At 45.1% G+C, this 16,844-nt stretch overlaps 1 protein-coding gene across 4 annotated transcripts in view; it reads right to left on the bottom strand.

Annotated features, from left to right (window-relative positions):
- LOC120384280 overlaps positions 1–14,698 on the bottom strand; it is a 31,949-nt gene extending 17,251 nt beyond the window's left edge. The window contains exons 1-5 of one of the 4 annotated variants that reach the window (XM_039502730.1): positions 14,600–14,698; positions 9,501–10,165; positions 8,013–8,393; positions 4,800–4,934; positions 1,695–1,819 (exon numbers count right to left, since the gene is read on the bottom strand). In XM_039502730.1, coding sequence (XP_039358664.1) covers positions 1,695–1,819; positions 4,800–4,934; positions 8,013–8,342 — 590 coding nt within the window. In that variant the 5' untranslated portion in view covers positions 8,343–8,393; positions 9,501–10,165; positions 14,600–14,698. Of the gene's footprint in view, positions 1–1,694; positions 1,820–4,799; positions 4,935–8,012; positions 8,394–8,767; positions 9,066–9,500; positions 10,166–14,599 lie in introns of those variants that run through there. The other 3 variants (XM_039502729.1, XM_039502731.1, XM_039502733.1) reach the window with 3 other exon arrangements.
- Positions 14,699–16,844: the final 2,146 nt, after the last annotated feature.

Raw genomic sequence — 16,844 nt, 5'->3', positions numbered from 1 at the left:
TTTTTTTCCTTTTCATTTACTGAGCTGTTGTGTAACCCATATGCTTTTATATCGCAACAGTTCATTAGTTTAAGTCCAACGAATGGGAAAGCAACAATGGAGAGGGAGGAAGGGCTTTGTTAAAATCACCTGTTTCTGTACGTGGGCAGGGCAGGCAAACCAGAAAAATCTAAAGAGAAGAGTTGCAGGTACTAAACATGCTTGATGGCTTTCGTGAAGCCAACATAGGTCGCCAACTTTTATAGGCTGGCACTTCTGCAAAGCATATCCTCATTGTGAGAGCTGAGCCAATCTGATCTTGTGGAGGACGGAGAATTATTCTATATAGTTGCTACAAGATGTTCTCAGGGGACTTGGCTAAATGATAATGCAAAGCCAAAATATGTGTCTGGTGTTGCAGCTTGGAGTCAAATTTTCAAGAGCCCCTAGGTGACTTAGGAGCCTTAGCTCCATTTTCAAAAGTGATTTAGGTGTGTAGTCCATGAAAGTCAGACTCCTAGGCCCAGATCCTCACAGCTATTTGGGGGCCTAAAGATGCAAATAGGCAACTAACATGCTCAAGTGCTTTTGTAAATTCCAGTAGGGGTCTAGCTACATCTTGAGGCACCTAAATACCTGTGAAAACACCTCCAGGAGCCTACATCTCTTTCAAAAATGGGAGTCACTTACACACTTTTGAACATTTCAGCCATAGCCTCAAAACTTGTAACATTTTAGCTACAGATTTCCCATCTGAAACACAATCTCAAGAGAGCAAGTCGTCTGTCAACAAAGGACTGAGTACGGCTAGCAGCAGGATCTCCCTAAGACCACATTTTTTTCTGTTTCCTGTCTAGGAAGAAGTGTTTGGATATGGACAAGATAAGAGACACTTCAGTTCTTGCTGTTGCCTGAAATTTTTATCATTGACACTGTATATTTTAGATCACACCAGAAGTTATCTCTGAAGAAGATCAGAGGGGAAAGAATGAGTGTATGTGGGCTAAAGTAAAATGTAAATGTTATGCTGAAACCCTTCACTGTGATGCAGATATTACAAACTCTACTTGCATGACATCAACAGCAGAGTTTATTAAAGCTGATATCAGAAGACTACACTGCTAGACTTATTACCTAATAGAAAATGATTTAAATCTGTTTCCAAGTACTGGTTAAAATGCTTGAGCTGTTTGTATTAAATGTAAACATTTGTACACTAAGCTACTGCGTGGTCTGGTGCTGTCTTTGAATACGATTTGAAGGTGATAATAAGAAATGGAATTCACTGTTTCGAACTCCGTGTTATGCTTTCTAAATTCTCCTGAGCAGACAGCACTGTAGCTTGTGCTTCAGCAGAGTTTAGCTGAGGCTCGGGGAAAAGGCTATTGTAAGTGTTTGTACACAACCTGTCCTGAAACCTCTTTTGTAGTTGCATGATTTATCCCATGTAACCATTCTAACTAAACAGATCCAGGTCCTATTGTGAGAGGCACTCTCTGACCACGCAAGTAACTTACCTAAATAGATAATACAGACAAAAGGCGGTAAAAAACAATGCATTATCATCATCCCCATTTTACAGGTGGGAACTGAGGCAGAAAGACTTTTCCAAGGTGACAGAGCAAGTCTTTGGCAGATCTGAGAACTGACCCAGTTTTCCTGAGTCCGGTGTCTTAGCAATCCTCTCCCCCCACCCCGAGATGATATGACAATACCTGAGTCGTCCATTGAATTTTATTTTCCAGCATCTGTGTGGCTGTAAGCACTCAATCATCAGCCCTCCGCCACGCCAGCATTTTTCAGATTCATCACTCACCATCATGTCCGGATGTACTGGGTGCTAAGAGACAATTCAGTAAAACATTCATTGAATTAAAGTGTGGGGGTAAGGCAGAGGTGGGGCCATAATTTATTCGTCTGTGGTCGGAAGAACATTGACAGAGAGAGCTTTTTGATTCCACATATTTCACAGAGGAGAAAACTGCATGTAAAACACCTGAGTTGATGAATATCAAGTAATTACTGCAGACAGCACATATGGTAAATGGAATGAAATAGTAAATTACTATTCTAGGACCTCATGATGCAACACTGTCAAGAGTAACCATTACTACCACACTGTTTTTAGGGTTTGTCTACATGGGAAAATTGACCGGCGTGATTATACCAGGAGAAAACCACTTTTATCCCATCATCCATCCATCATTATTCCTATCGTTCTGCCAGTCAATTTCCCTATGTAGACTTTAATGGGACTGCTCACAGTTATAAACTTAATGGAGGAAATCCTGGCCCCACTGAAGTCAATGGCAAAATAATAGTACCTAGCTTTTGTATAGCGTTTTTCATCACTGGATCTCAAAGAATGTTACAAAAAACTCCTACTGATGTCAATGGAGAGATGATTTCACCCTATGCAGTTATTCTGCACAACTTTTTAAATGTAAACTGCATTATGAAAGGCTTTATGAGGTTAAATATATGACAGCATATACCATATAAATGAGAGGAAGTCATGCTGTAAAAAAGCAATAGATGGTGAATCCACTCTAATACACACACTCATACAGGCATACACTCATGGGAGTTGATAATAGAGGGGTACAGAAAAATGAAATAGCATGGGAAATGGAGAAAAATGTGTTTTATCATGAAATTTGGAAAGAGATGATATTGCGACAGTGGTAAAAGAAGAGGAATGTTGCAGATGTCAGGAGCTGTAGAGGACCATGCAGCTGGTAAAGACATTATTATTATTTGAAATTACTCCTGCAGAACACATCAAACAGAATCCTTACCAACCCAGGGGCCTGATTCTGCAGTTACTGCACATTAGTAACACCACTTGGTGTCAGTGGGATTTGCATCTGTTGTGAGTCCCTCCCCGTGTCACTCTCTCTTGTAAAAATAGCTTTATATGCAATATTTTGGCAGAGCTTTGGTTTACGAAAGAATGGGGTTTCTGTCAATTGCATACATACGGTCCCAGCCACGAACCAGTTGTACCTCCTCATTCTAACACTCAGCAATTTTCAATCACTGTTTTAAGACTTCAGTTTCGTCTGCCATAATAGAGTCTGAATTACCATCCGGTTCAAATCACCAGGTATTTACTGCAGGTAATACTAGCCAGCTAACAGACAATAAAACTGAACTGCCTACCAACTGCTAAACTCAGAGCAGTGAGTCCAGGTTATACACACATCTCCCTAACTGTAGCTAGGCAAACAGTGGGAAAATATATCGGCATGTTTGCTAAATCTCACTTATGATTCAATTCAATTAAACTACTTAATCCCTCTGCCTCAATTCCAAATCTGCAAAATGGGTATGATAATACTTCCCTGCTCTCACCCTGTGTCCATCTCATCTATTTAGACCGTAAGCTCTTCTAGCTTTTGGTGGTTCTAAGTGTTACTATAATGAAAATAAGAAGTGTATTTAGCTCCTAACTTGTTTGGTTTTCTGCAAACATTTAAACTGTTGCTTTTTAGTCCCGTTAATGTTTAGAGAAGAACTTTTATTCATGTGCATATAATTCTTTACCTGCAAATGATGGCATTTGTGCCAGAAGTACTCAAGAGAAACTAAAATATGTAGTCTACTAGACAGCCAAAAAATCTGTTATATTTTTCTCTATTCCACAGTCAGGAAAGAATCCATACATTTACAAAAAAACAAAAACCAACCCCAAAACACACCTAGGAACAGATTTCATGTTTTTTTTTGGGGGGGGGGGGTTGCAAAAAATAAGTAGCCCTACATGTGTCTCCCTAAAATGCTCCTTGTCCGTCCCTGAAATATTCAACATCTTACGGATTTCTTGACGCACCTGTTTATAAAATATAGGTTGTCCAATGACAGAACGGTAACCTTACCATATCACTTAGGTGAGCAACCGCTCAGATTAAATAGGAGCATGCAGCTCACAGCACAAATATGTTCCTAGAAATCTTACAAGCTCAATTTTAAGTCACAATCAGTTTGCGGGCAATTTGTGAACAGTAAAAAGGTCAAATCCACCAAAAACTTTAGTTCAAACAGCTCTCACTAATCCAAAATCACATACTATTTCAGGATCATGGCAACAGCTACATTCAGTGCAGGAACATGGAAAGGGTGCATTTTCCTTGTCCTCCTGCATATTGCCCTACAGCTGAGTGAATCATTTATGACCCAGTAATGGATGAACTAGGATCACAATTGTATTTTGCTTCATGCTGCTGCTGCCAGAGCCACTGGAAAAAAGAGCTACTGTGGAGTAGAGGCATGTTGAGCTAGTAAGACCTCCTTTGCTGCTGAAGGATGGTGGCGAAACAAGAGAATGGGGAAAGAGACTGAAACATGGTGAGGGGAAACAAAGGGACAGACACGTTACCTGTAATTGACCTTAGTCATAGCACTGCATTCTTGCACAGAATTCCAGATGTTGATGTTTATGAAGAGGGAGAAAACTTTAGTCTCTGCTTGAGTTACTTTTTATCCATTCTTTGAGCCGTCTCGCAGGGATCTATATTGGCCACTAAATCGACCATCACGTCATTCACTCTGCTTGTATGTATACCTCATCTTTCACCCTGGGTCTGTCTTGTCTGTTTAGATTGTCAACTTTTGGGGGCAAGGACTGTCTACTCTCCATTTGTCCAGTGTCTGGTACAATGGAGCCACATTCCGGGTTGGTCATTACGCATTACCATTGATAATAGAAGAATAATCTTGAGGTCATACCTCAGTGTTAAATTCCAGATGGGTAACAAACATCACCCTTGAATGTTATCCCAAAACTCCAGCCACCTACTTTCCTCTCACCTTCCACTTACTTCAAACTCTCCAATTCCATCCACGCGGAGGAAGAGCCACATTTCACAGAGCCCATTCGGACGTCTTGCGAGACGAGTGATCACAAAAGTCTTGTCGGTTTCTGTAAACCCAGTGAAGTAAACTGAATCCAGGGCCTACAGAAAGGTAAAGGGAAAAAAATGCTTTAGCACTGAGAGAGAGAACAAAGAACAAATGGGAAGCGAGGTGTGTGGGGAAGAGTGATTATGCATGTCAAAAATCATCAGGCCAGCTAAGTTTCCCTTCTACTCAAAGGATGTAGGATGTTCTTTCTTCCTAATGTGAGTCCTTTGTAGAATGACACTAGTGGACTTGATCCAGAGACTGCTTTTAGTCAACACCTGCAATCCCCACCCCCAAGTCCCTTCCAACCAAGCATCTCAAAGTGTTTTACAAATAGCAATGTATTACATTAAGCCTCACAATACTTCAGGCAAGTATGTAAGTATTCTCATTTCTATTTATGCTGGGCTGCCAAGAGGTTAAAAGATTTGCCCAAGGTCACATTTGGTCAGTGGGTGCACTCCCAGTCCACTATTTTTAATCAGCTGTCAATGCTTCTTCCTCTTTTAATATTTGTACGACCACATGTCTCTTTAAGAAATGGACAGAAAATAATCTCTTCATTCCACAGCAATTACTTTAACAACAGATTGTGCAATGGTTCCATTTATTAGCTCGTTAGACCCTAATACTTTTTTTTTCCCTGTTTGCTGACTTTGGAGTTCAGAAAAAATGAGAGGAAGTTGTAGGAGAAGGAAAATATGACTGAAAACCCTGGCATTGTGGTCTGTTGGAACAAGTCTGATATTGTCCTAAATCAACCAGGTTGCTAGTTTTGCAATGAATAGTGTCACATCTCCCCTAAAAGAAATGGGTATAACTAGAGTGCTCGACCAGTACCCCGGGGGAAACCCTTTGACGTATTTCCTGCACAGAGCATCGACAACCAAATTTTCATTCCTTTTAACATTGATCACTTCCACCTGGGAGCACCTGTGCCTTTCCTTTGGTGTAGCCTGGTGAGTGGGGAGTAGTCACCTAGAGCTGGCCAGAAGATGGAATTTATGACTCACAAAAAAAACTCTACAATCTTGGCATTTTGCTTTGTCCCAAACCGGGACAAAAAAAGACAAGTTTTCAACATTTTTAACCAGACCAAAATGCTGGGAAAATTTTGTTTTAGAAACATCAAAACTTTTCGTTTTGATGATTTTTGACACATTTCAAGTCAAAATGATTATTTATTGTATGTATTATTGTAGGCCTCATCATGGGCCTTCTTGTGCTTCATATGTTTTAGCATGCCTGATATCCCCAGGCATTTGGAGTCATGATCCAGACTGACTTTACATCTGCCCAGCTGGCAAACAGCACTGCTATTAGCCCCAGCATCCAGTGTGAAGTGGTTCCAAACCCAGGCACTACACTTGTTACACCAGAGTCAAGATAGTAGCTCAAAATTGTATGCAGAATATTCAGATTTACAGGGAAGATAGAATTTTATTTCAGTAAAATCCAATCACAGTCCTAATCAGCTAGTTAAGGGTCCAAATGATAAATGTTAATGCCTGTGTTATGTGCTTAGACCCAAATTTTCAAATTCAGCTGTATACATGCACAAATTATTCAACCCCTCACCAGATGCAGTTTCCGAAATCAGGTTTGCACATGCAGAACCTGACTTCTTTGTGCATTTTGGGTGTGGATAAATTCCTGCCTCTGAAAAAATGTACTCAGAATAATGCTCAAAAATACTTACTTCAGGTGACTAAGTGCCCATCTAAGCACATAAATATGCATGTATGTGCGTGACTTGAGGTAGCCAAGTTTGATAATTGGGTCCTATATTGTGCAAAGCAGAGTTCATTAGACTGTCAAAATAGATATTTGGGGAGAGAGTTTCAGGACCATTGCTGGGATTTTCTGGAAGCATACTAGAAGAGGTGCTCCATTGCTCTCAGTCTGACAAGGAAAAGGGTAACGCTGGGTGACAGGTGAAGGTTACAGTCTGAACCACTTTTCAGACCACTCCGGTGTCGGCGTGTTGTCTGGTCATAGAGTGAGCACAGTTTTGGAAGGCGATCTCTGTCCTTGCCACAGAAAGGGCTTTCACAGAACTGGAATGGACAAAAACACGAAGGGTTCTTCCAGCCCTACTTTAAGAAGCACATCCAATATCACTTATTACAATTTTCATGACTTGCTTTGTGTCCCGGTGTCTCAAACACCAACTTTAAAAACAGTCTTTTATTTAAAAAATAAAACAAAACAAAACATAAGAACGGCCATACTGGGTCAGACCAAAGGTCCATCTAGCCCAGTATCCTGTCTTCTGACAGTGGCCAGTGCCAGGTGCCCCAGAGGGAATGAATGGAACAGGTGGATCAAGTGATCCATCCCGTCGCCCATTCCCAGCTTCTGGCAAACAGAGGGACACCATCCCTGCCCATCAAAACCACACACAATGCCAATGTGATGACAATCAGCCTGAGAAAGAGAGGAAAATCTGGATTCCTCAAAACCTTTAGAAAATGTTGCAAATTGGTAGACAGTGACAGTGGGCCAAATCCTCAGCTGGTGTAAATCAACTTGACTTCAATGAAGCAATACCCATTTACACCAGATGAAGAGGTGACCCTACATCTTTAGCTATTTTGCATCTTCCGCCTTACCCGCTTGCCAGCACTTTCTCATCTCTAGCTTCTTGGCCCTGCAATGTGATTCTGGTTCCAGTTCCTGCAACAGTGGCTTCATAATATTTATTATCTGCATTACAGAAGCCTCGGGGAGCCCCAACTGAGATCAGATGCCCACTGCACAGACACACAGACAGAAGCATCCCTGCCAAGGGGAACTTACAAAGACAAGACAGGACAAGAGGGTGCAACCATCAGAAGGAGGAGGAGCAGGACTCAGGTAATGACCAACATGTTTTTGCATGAAACGGCTCTACCCAAAGCTAGATGGTTAATTTCTTTGCCCTAACCCGGCCAGATTCTAGTGGGAAGCCCAGGTGTATAAACGGAGCCGTACACGGTTACGCCAGCCAAGAATCTGCCCCTAAGATCGCCACAAATCTGCCGGGAGGAGGCGCTGGTCCCAGCCCTGCGCATCTCCCCGCTCCCGGAGAGGTGCCGGGCTCCAGCCCCTGGGGACACCCGAGCAGGCGGGGGTATACGGGCCGCACTCACATGGGCATCGCAGAGCAGTCGCTGCAGCCGCTCCCGCTCCTCCGCCCCGCGGCCGGGCTGCCCGCCCGGGGCAGCCGAGAACAGCGCCTCCTTGCCGGCTCCTGTGTCCGTCTGCGCCCGCCGGGCGGCGCCGCTCGCTCTCCGACGCTGGCGGAACGCGAGGGAGAGAAGCCCCCACATGGCCCATTTCTTCAGCGGGAAGCAGCGCCCCGGCGCCGAGTAGCGGCCGCTGCCGCCCGGCCCGGCCGCGGGGCAGCGCAGGTTCCGCAGCAGCCACCCGGCCAGGAGAAGGCACAGCGCGGCCAGCAGCGGGCTGAGGAGATCGGGCATTGTCCGGGGATGCGGCGCTGGGTCCCTCCTCCCAGGGCAGCTTCGGAGCCTCTGTGTGTGAGAGTGTGTGTGAGTGTGTGTGTGTACGATCCAGCCCCTGGCTACACACACACACACACACACACACACACACCACTTCACTGCACGATCCAGCCCCTGGCTACACCCCCCACCCCCCACTTCACTGCGCGATCCAGCCCCTGGCTACACCCCCCACCCCCCACTTCACTGCGATCCAGCCCCTGGCTACACCCCCACCCCACTGCACTGCGCGATCCAGCCCCTGGCTACACCCCCCACTTCACTGCACGATCCAGCCCCTGGCTACACCCCCCACCCCCACTTCACTGCGCGATCCAGCCCCTGGCTACACCCAACCCCTTCACTGCACGATCCAGCCCCTGGCTACACCCCCCCCCCTCCACTTCACTGCAGGATCCAGCCCCTGGATACTCACTAGTACAACCACAAGCTCCTGGCTACACTTGTGGTGCCCTCAGCCACTGGCTACACTTCACCCTATTGCTACACACTTGGTCCCAAGCTATAGTCTTTTGTCCCTTTTCCTCGCACACATGCTGTGCAGAGTCCTCCAGCCCGTCGATGCCAAATCCTAGCTCACAACGACCCTCTCTGCAGCTACTCACCACTAGCAATGAGTCCTGCAACCCAGCCCTGCCCACTCTTGGCAGCTTTTGGATTTGGACTGAATTCCCCGCTGGTTTCTCTTTCTTTTTGCCTTTCCTTAATACTTGAAAGGCAACTGTCTCCTTCATGCCGCCTTCCAAATTCTTAGGAGCTGGTATGAATAGGGGTCTACTCTCAACATTAACACTAGCCTAGGATAACCACTGATCTCCAGCCATAGCCTAGGGCCACCAGCTGGCCCCAACCTTAGCCCTAACCTGGGGCCACCATCCAGCCTGAGTTGTAGTCCAGGGCTACCCACCAGCCCCACACATAAACCTGACTTGTGGCCACTAATAGGTTTCTTCCCAAGCCTGATGTCACCAACTGGCCCTAAGCCTAACCTTACGTTGGGACCACCATCAACCCCAGACTCTAGCCTGGGGCTACCAACCAGCCCCAATCCTAACACTAGTCCATTCATGGTCAGCAGCTTTTCCTGAACTCAAGCTCCATCTCAGGGGCACCTACCAGAGGCACAAATTTCACATTTCAGAGGGGTAGCCGTGTTAGTCTGTATCAGCAAAAACAACGAGGAGTCCTTGTGGCACCTTAGTAACTAACCAATTAATTTGGGCATAAGCTTTCGTGGGCTAAAACCCACTTCATCAGATGCATGGAGTGAAAAATATAGTATTGAAATACATGATATTTCACTGTTTATTTTACTCATCTCCCTTAGGGGCTGATTTATTTGTTCCCAGATGCTTGATGTCAGTCAGAACTGTTTTTCCTAAAGGAATTCTTGCAGATCTCAGTATATTTCCCAGAAAGGATATGCATGCTTATGCAGAAATTTAGAAGGGGAATTCCAGGCTTTTCTGGCTGCCTGGACCTCAGACATGATTTCCCAATGTCATAAGAGCTTCTCTGGCAGTTAAGTTGAAGCTGTCCTGGTTATCTTTGCTGGTAGTGGCCCCGGGGTCTGGTGGTGCTTGTGAAAGTGTCATTTGGAGGAGGTAGAGCAGAATTCCTCTAGTGCCTTCTTTATTGTCACAAGGCGGCTGACTCTTTAAGGGGATATGAGTTTCAGCCTCATCTGTGACACAGCCACGCCCTCCTCCTCAGGTGGGAAAAATTACAGTCATGTGACCCAATCAGGCTTCTGGTTGTAGATAAGACAGGCCTGGGAAAACCTGTTGATATAGAAGGGATGGGAGTTGTTGCTTGGTAAAAAGTAGTAACATGGGTTTACTGATGGCTTCTCTGACACAGACAGGAAATGGCCCAAGGAGAGTTTTGGATCCTCTCCGGGGGGAAGAAAGGACTCTAGGTACTGGTAGGAAGGCCCAAGAGGGACTGATTGAAGAGTAGCTAGCATGGGTTGGGACATGCTGCTTGATGGAGAATGTTGATAAATTGTATAGTCAATTGCATGACCACATGTTGGTTTGTTGTATGAGTATGTAATATACTCAAGAGACCAAATAACCAGAGTCAGTCAGGTGTATTGATATGGTACAAGGAAAAAAAGTTCTACATGATACCAGTCTCTGAAGAGCAGTCCTGTGCAGTGATGTTACATTCACCTTATCCAGAAGGTGTGCTCCCCAAGTTACACATTTCAGCTGGTTTTAGTTATATGATTTTACAAGTGACACATTTCTTTACATGTCACTAAAATCTAACCTATCAGTTTGTTCCAGTTCTCCTAACCTGTTCTGTTTCTCCTTGGATACTAGCATTCCAGGTGCTGGTCCATGAAGCTACTTCCTCGTCTTCTATAGAATGAGCATAGTTTGACTTACTTGGGGGAGCAGTGCTAGTCAGGCCAATGGGACTGGGGGGGGAGGATTCTGCACCTGCTTGCAGTTTTGGGGGTGCAATGCCCCTCCTGTGCCCCACAAACTATGCCCATGATTCTTCATTAATTTTTTTGGCATGTTTCCTATCTGCTTATGCCAAATCCTTACTTGAGCAAATGCAAGAAGTTATGGAATACTTGGCATATGTGAACAGGATTATGGTATAGGCCATTTTAGGCTATATCACTTACAAGATTTGTTCTCAAGGGTATTGGTGCTTGATGGACACTAATGTATAGTATATCTATGGTGCAGATAATGCATGTTATTAATATGGTCTATATTTATATGCTAGCCAACATATATTGCTCAACGGGAGCAGACTGGGACTGAAGAGGAGCCCCAGGATGTATTGAAGATGCCAGAGCGGAGTATGAACTCCTGTGTTGTGCTGGAGTTCATTTTGGGACTTTGTGGATTGCTTTGAATAGCTATGATAACAACCAGCCCCAGGCAGTGGTATTATTGGTAATAAGAGAGCCTCTAGTGGAGTTTCCAAGGAACCTGAGGGGGAACTGAGGCAGGGTTTCTGCAGGACCAAACTAGGTCACAGTAGAACCCTGTTACCTTTCTTATAGAGCTGGGAATGCTTTCAGTCACTACTAGTTCCATATATGGTGTTTACCTGGTCTATTGTATCTCTGATCTTTGAGCAGAGATAGGCAGAAGAGGCCATGCTTTGTTATGTGTCTTATAAAGTCTCAGCAGCTGGATTTTTGACTTTGGAAAACCCAAGTCAGTGGTGGTTGGGACGTGGATTCCATTTGATTGAAGCCACCAATGTTCAACAGGGTTCAAATGACAGATTCCAGTTTGGGCCTAGCTCTCTAGCTCCATTTCCAGGATGGACACCAGCAATGTCCTTCAAGACAACTCTTTTAGGAATGGTAGCTCGAGCTAAGGCTGCTGTTTTTAGTCTTTTCTAACCGGTAAGACTCAACTCCCTAAACAAACTAAACGTCTCATATCCATGAAGAATTTCTCTGCACCATGGAACATTTAACATTTCTGACGGGTCTAGCTCCCCCCCTCTTTTTTTCTGGATTATTTTCTTTTCTTAAATAAGTATAATCATTTCTGAGGGGTGGTGGGGTGAAATTACCACTAGTAAAGAGTGCTTTGCCTATTGATGTTCTGGAAAGGTGGGCAGAGCCCATCTAAAATTAAAGGCCTGCCCCCTCACCAGAGGGAGGGACCACAGAACCAGATACAACTAATTTCTTGGGACAGCAAATGGAACAAAAAAAAAACGGGATGGGAGTGAGGGTCAAAACCAGGGCACCGGATGGAGACACCAAGCAGAAAACCCCACACAGCACCCACTGTTCTATGAAGGAGTCAGTAGATGCCAGAATGAGGTTCTCTGTTGTACTAATCTGAAGATAACCAGAGAGCTGCCCCACCAACATGCTTAAACCTTAACCTGAAAAGGGCCTTTAATACTTGTTTAATCTCCTTTGCCCAGTTAGTCCTTCATGACATTGATAACTCATACTTACATGGCTTCCATAACCATAGTATCTGTACCTCACAATCTTTAATATAGCTATCCACCTGCTTGTGAGGTAGGGTAGTGCCATTATCCCTATGACTGTAAGAGGCTAAATGACTTAGTTTAGATCACAGGCAAAAGTCTGTAGAGGAACAGAGAACTGAGCCCATATCTCCCAAGTCATAGGGTAATGCTGTAACCACTGGAACAACCTTTCTGCCGCTGGTGAGAATAACAAAGTGCTAATGGTGATGGTTCTCTGATGTGGACAACTGTCCAATGAGCGCTGGGCTGAGACTAGTAGATCAGTTCACATGGGATATGATAACACAGGGTTTCTCAAACAGGGGTCGCCGCTTGTGTAGGGAAAGCCCCTGGCGGGCCGGGCTGGTGTGTTTACCAGCCCCGTCCGCAGGTTCGGCCGATCGCGGCTCCCACTGGCCGCGGTTGGCTGCTCTGGGCCAATGGGAGTTGCTGGAAGTGGCAGCCAGTACGTCCCTTAGCCCATGCCACTTCCAGCACCTCCCATTGGCCCGGAGCAGTATTCTGTAGAATTACTCCTGTTTCTACACCCGTGCAAGAAAGAACAGAATAAGGCCCTTTCGTATCTTTCTTCACTAAACTTTCCCTCCTAAAAAATGAATGCAGCTACCCTTTTCCATATAAACTTCCGGCAGGGTCTCAGCCCATGAAGGTATCACAGCCCAATGAACATTGATCTGCCACTACCATAGCACGTTAAGACCCCACTGCAGAAGGTGTGAGAGAGGGATTGCCGATTCTTATTGCAATTAGAAAATTGGACAAATACTTAACATAATGTGCCCAGAAAAAGATCAGACTCTTAGTCACTGTTGAGATGGGGTCATGACTGGCAGCCTAGGAACAAAAAGCTCTCTGAGGCAAATCGTCAGTGGTGCCAAACTCACATTTCTAACAGAGGTAGGGGGAGATAGTAGCTCTGAGACCCCTTTCTACTTCCCTTAATCCTGGAGCTGTGGGGGCCAAAGTGGCCTCTGGCATAGCTTAGACCAGCCCTTAGGTTGCAGTTACCAGGGGGTCTGTTAATTGTTGTCATGGGGCCACTTTACATCAGTTAGGCTGTTGCCCAAGGGCTGTAGGGCAGGGCTAGTTTCTTCTCCCTTCTCCCAGGGCCTCCCACATGAAAAATCCCCATCACAGTGCCCCCCTGGGGCTCTGGAGGAGTGTGGGAAGGGCCATGGCCAGGATGAAGCTGCAATTGTGCATCCCTTCAAAGCCCCAGAGGGCCTCTCACAGCAGGGGCACAAGTTAAAGCCATTCTCAAGACTTATCTTGTCTGTGACAGAGCCCTGGCTGGGATGATTTAGTTGGGGTTGGTCCTGCTTTGAGCAGGGGGTTGGACTAGATAACTCCCTGAGGTCTCTTCCAACCCTAATCTTCTATAATTCTATGATCACACACACACACACACACACACACACCCCTCTGAATAGGAGAACCACTATTTCCCTCTGTCAACATGTAGGTGTAAGCTGCAAGCAGCCAAGCAGGGATGAATGATCTCTTATTTCCAAATAAGTGAGCCTGGGAGTTTTGTTTGACCTTTTGCTACAGAGTAGCAAATAAGGCAAAGCACAGTACCCAGTATATCGCCACTGATGAGACGTGATTGCCACCTGCGAGGTCTTCTTTATTAGCGCCTGCTCCTGCCCAAGTCACTGATTGTCCTGCCATCCTCTTCACTAAGAGCTACAGCAAGCCCTGACTGCATAATAATCGCCTGGTGCCCTTAGAAATGGGAGTCTGTCTGTTCTGGAAGATGTGCATGGAACAGATCAAATCAAAGGTGAAAGGACAGGAACTAAAGAGTAGTAAGAACAATTGAGTGTAAATGTGGGTTTAGATCCTTTGCTAGTGCAAACTTCATTGCACCACGCCCCCCTTCTGACAACAAAAATTATTGCACAACCCCAGGAGGTGGGACTGAAGCCTGAGCCCACATGACCCCCACTGCCCAAGGGTTTCAGCCCCAGGCAGGGGGCCTGTAACCTGAGCCCCGCTGCCCGGGACTGACGCCCTCGAGCTTCTGCTTTGGCCCCAGGTGGTGAGGCTCAGGCTTCAGCCCCAGGCCCCAGCAAGTCTAAGCTAGTCCTGACGACCGCTTTTTGAGAACCACTGGCATAGCTCCATTAAAGACAACAAAACTGCACTGACTTGACTTTCAGCCGTACACTTGACATAGGATAATTATATGCGCAGAGAGGGCAGGAGCACAAAGGTTGTTTTCTCACCTTCAGGCTTGGCTAAAAAGAGTCTTTTCCAGGAAGTCAGAAGATGAAACGATTCATGATTGTACCTTTCTGATATCCTGTATCAGAGCAGCCATGATTCACTACAATAAAAAAAAAAAAACCCTATAACTGAGAGCAGTATGAATAACAGCTCTGATTGTTTTTGTTCATAGTTCTGCACAAATCAATAGTAACCAGAAAAACATACATTCTGCTGTCACATACATTCTGGATTCACAAACATATATAATTAAACTCCTAGTTATACTGAATTTCCACAGATATAAAGGTCTGAGAAATAAGGTCATGTTCCCTTAAAATATTAATACAAACTTATTACCATTTGCCAAACCATTGAGCCCTTTATATAAATTCAACACTATTCACTGACTTCCAGTTTCTAACAATTGCTCTTTTGTCACTATCACTACCCGAGGCCTGAATGTTTCACAAGTCTCATTGATCCCTGAATGCTCTCTGTATCCCTTATTCCAAAAAGTGATGATTTCTATTAACTATCATATGCATGTATCAATACATCATAAAGATAAACACCAACCCTTGCTAGTATATTTAGACGTGTTGGAAACTGACAACAGAAAGAATTGAACTGTTCTGCTTTATGCAGTGATGTTGGATACGTTTCTGGATTTCTTAGGTTGCTTGTTCCAGGATCTGAAGACATTGTTTCTGAATGATTTAGTTATCAATATGGTATCATATGAAAATCAGTTCCAACTAACAAAACTTGTCAGAGAATGTAATCAAGGTCATGACACCGCTGTTACTGCTTATAAGGAGGCAGAAAAATGGTATTTACACAAAGCCCAGCTGACCAGGCACCAGTTCCAAGAAAAAAGATTGTGCAACAGGCACTTTTATTACCACAGATGCTTCATTCTGAATTTGTGTGTTGCCATTTAAATATTAAATACTATAACCTATTCCACAGTATTAGTCACCAAAGTACCTGGAATACTGAACATTCAGTTAACATACGAATCAGTGTTTGTCAAATTGTGACGCTAGCCTCGCTGAGGATTCAGACTCTTCCATGAGACTCAAGGAAGCTTATGAAGGAAGCAGGTTTTCTTTTTATTTTAAGACTTGTGGTGGAAATCAGAACTTGCTATGAAGTGTGCAGCACTAAAAATACAGAATGCAGAAGAGTTTATAATACAGTATAACCTGGATTTACTAGTCTCCGGTTATTCCAAGTTAATCCCCCTGAGTTGAACTAAGTCTCTGCGGTGCTGGCCAGCAATCCTTGCTTGGGAGATTACACTCCAGTTATAAGCATCCTCTCTTCACTGGACTCCAGCTGGCTTGAGGCTAGCTGATTGGCTGCTAAAATTAGGAGATGCCCCTGCAGGTTTTGAAATTACATGTTGGTTGGACCCTTCTGAATACAGATTTCAAAGCCTGCTAGACCTGTCCTCTCTAGACGAGGGGATCCGGAGCCCCATGCAGCTCTTCAGAAGTTAATATGCGGTTCCTTGTATAGGCACCGACTCCAGGGCTGGAGCTACAGGTGCCAACTTTCCAATGTGCCGGGGGGTGCTCACTGCTCAACCTCTGGCTCTGCCACAGGCCCTGCCCCCACTTAATTCCTTCCCACCCCCTTCCCTGAACCTGCCGTACTGTTGCTCTTCCCTCCTCCCCCCCCCAGAGCCTCCTGCACCCCACAAAACAGCTGATCGGGAGGTGTGGGGAGGGGTGGGGAGGTGCTGATTGGCTGGGCTGCTGGTGGGTGGTAGGTGCTGGGAGCCGGGGGAGGAGAAAGCTGATGGGGGGGCGGCTGACGTATTACTGTGGCTCTTTGGCCATGTACATTGGTAAATTCTGGCTCCTTCTCAGGCTCAGGTTGGCCACCCCTGCTCTACACTTTCCTGTGTACTAAATACTCAACATATGTGGCAATATTTGCGGAGCGCAAAGTGGAAATGGCCCAGTTAAAAAGGAAAACTGGAAAGGACATTTTCTACAAATGATTAGGAGATGGAACGGGCCATTTGACACTGCATCCAAACCATGTGGCTGGCCCCATAGCTATAACGGGCTGATCCAAACACTCCTTTACTTTGAGAAAGTTCAGGCCTGAAACAGAACTTCCTGGTTCAAGCACTGATTTAGGGTGTTTTTAAATGCAACTGTCAGCTCCTGGAAGAATTATTATGTTGATCTAGCTACCACCAATTAGAGAGGTGGATTACCTACACTGAGGGAAAACCCCTTCAATTCCATG

Source organism: Mauremys reevesii, linkage group 16, assembly GCF_016161935.1.
Source record: "Mauremys reevesii isolate NIE-2019 linkage group 16, ASM1616193v1, whole genome shotgun sequence".
NCBI classification, from domain to species: Eukaryota; Metazoa; Chordata; order Testudines; family Geoemydidae; genus Mauremys; species Mauremys reevesii.
Note: the sequence above shows the minus strand (reverse complement) of the source record. Positions and strands in the feature narration are given on the sequence as shown.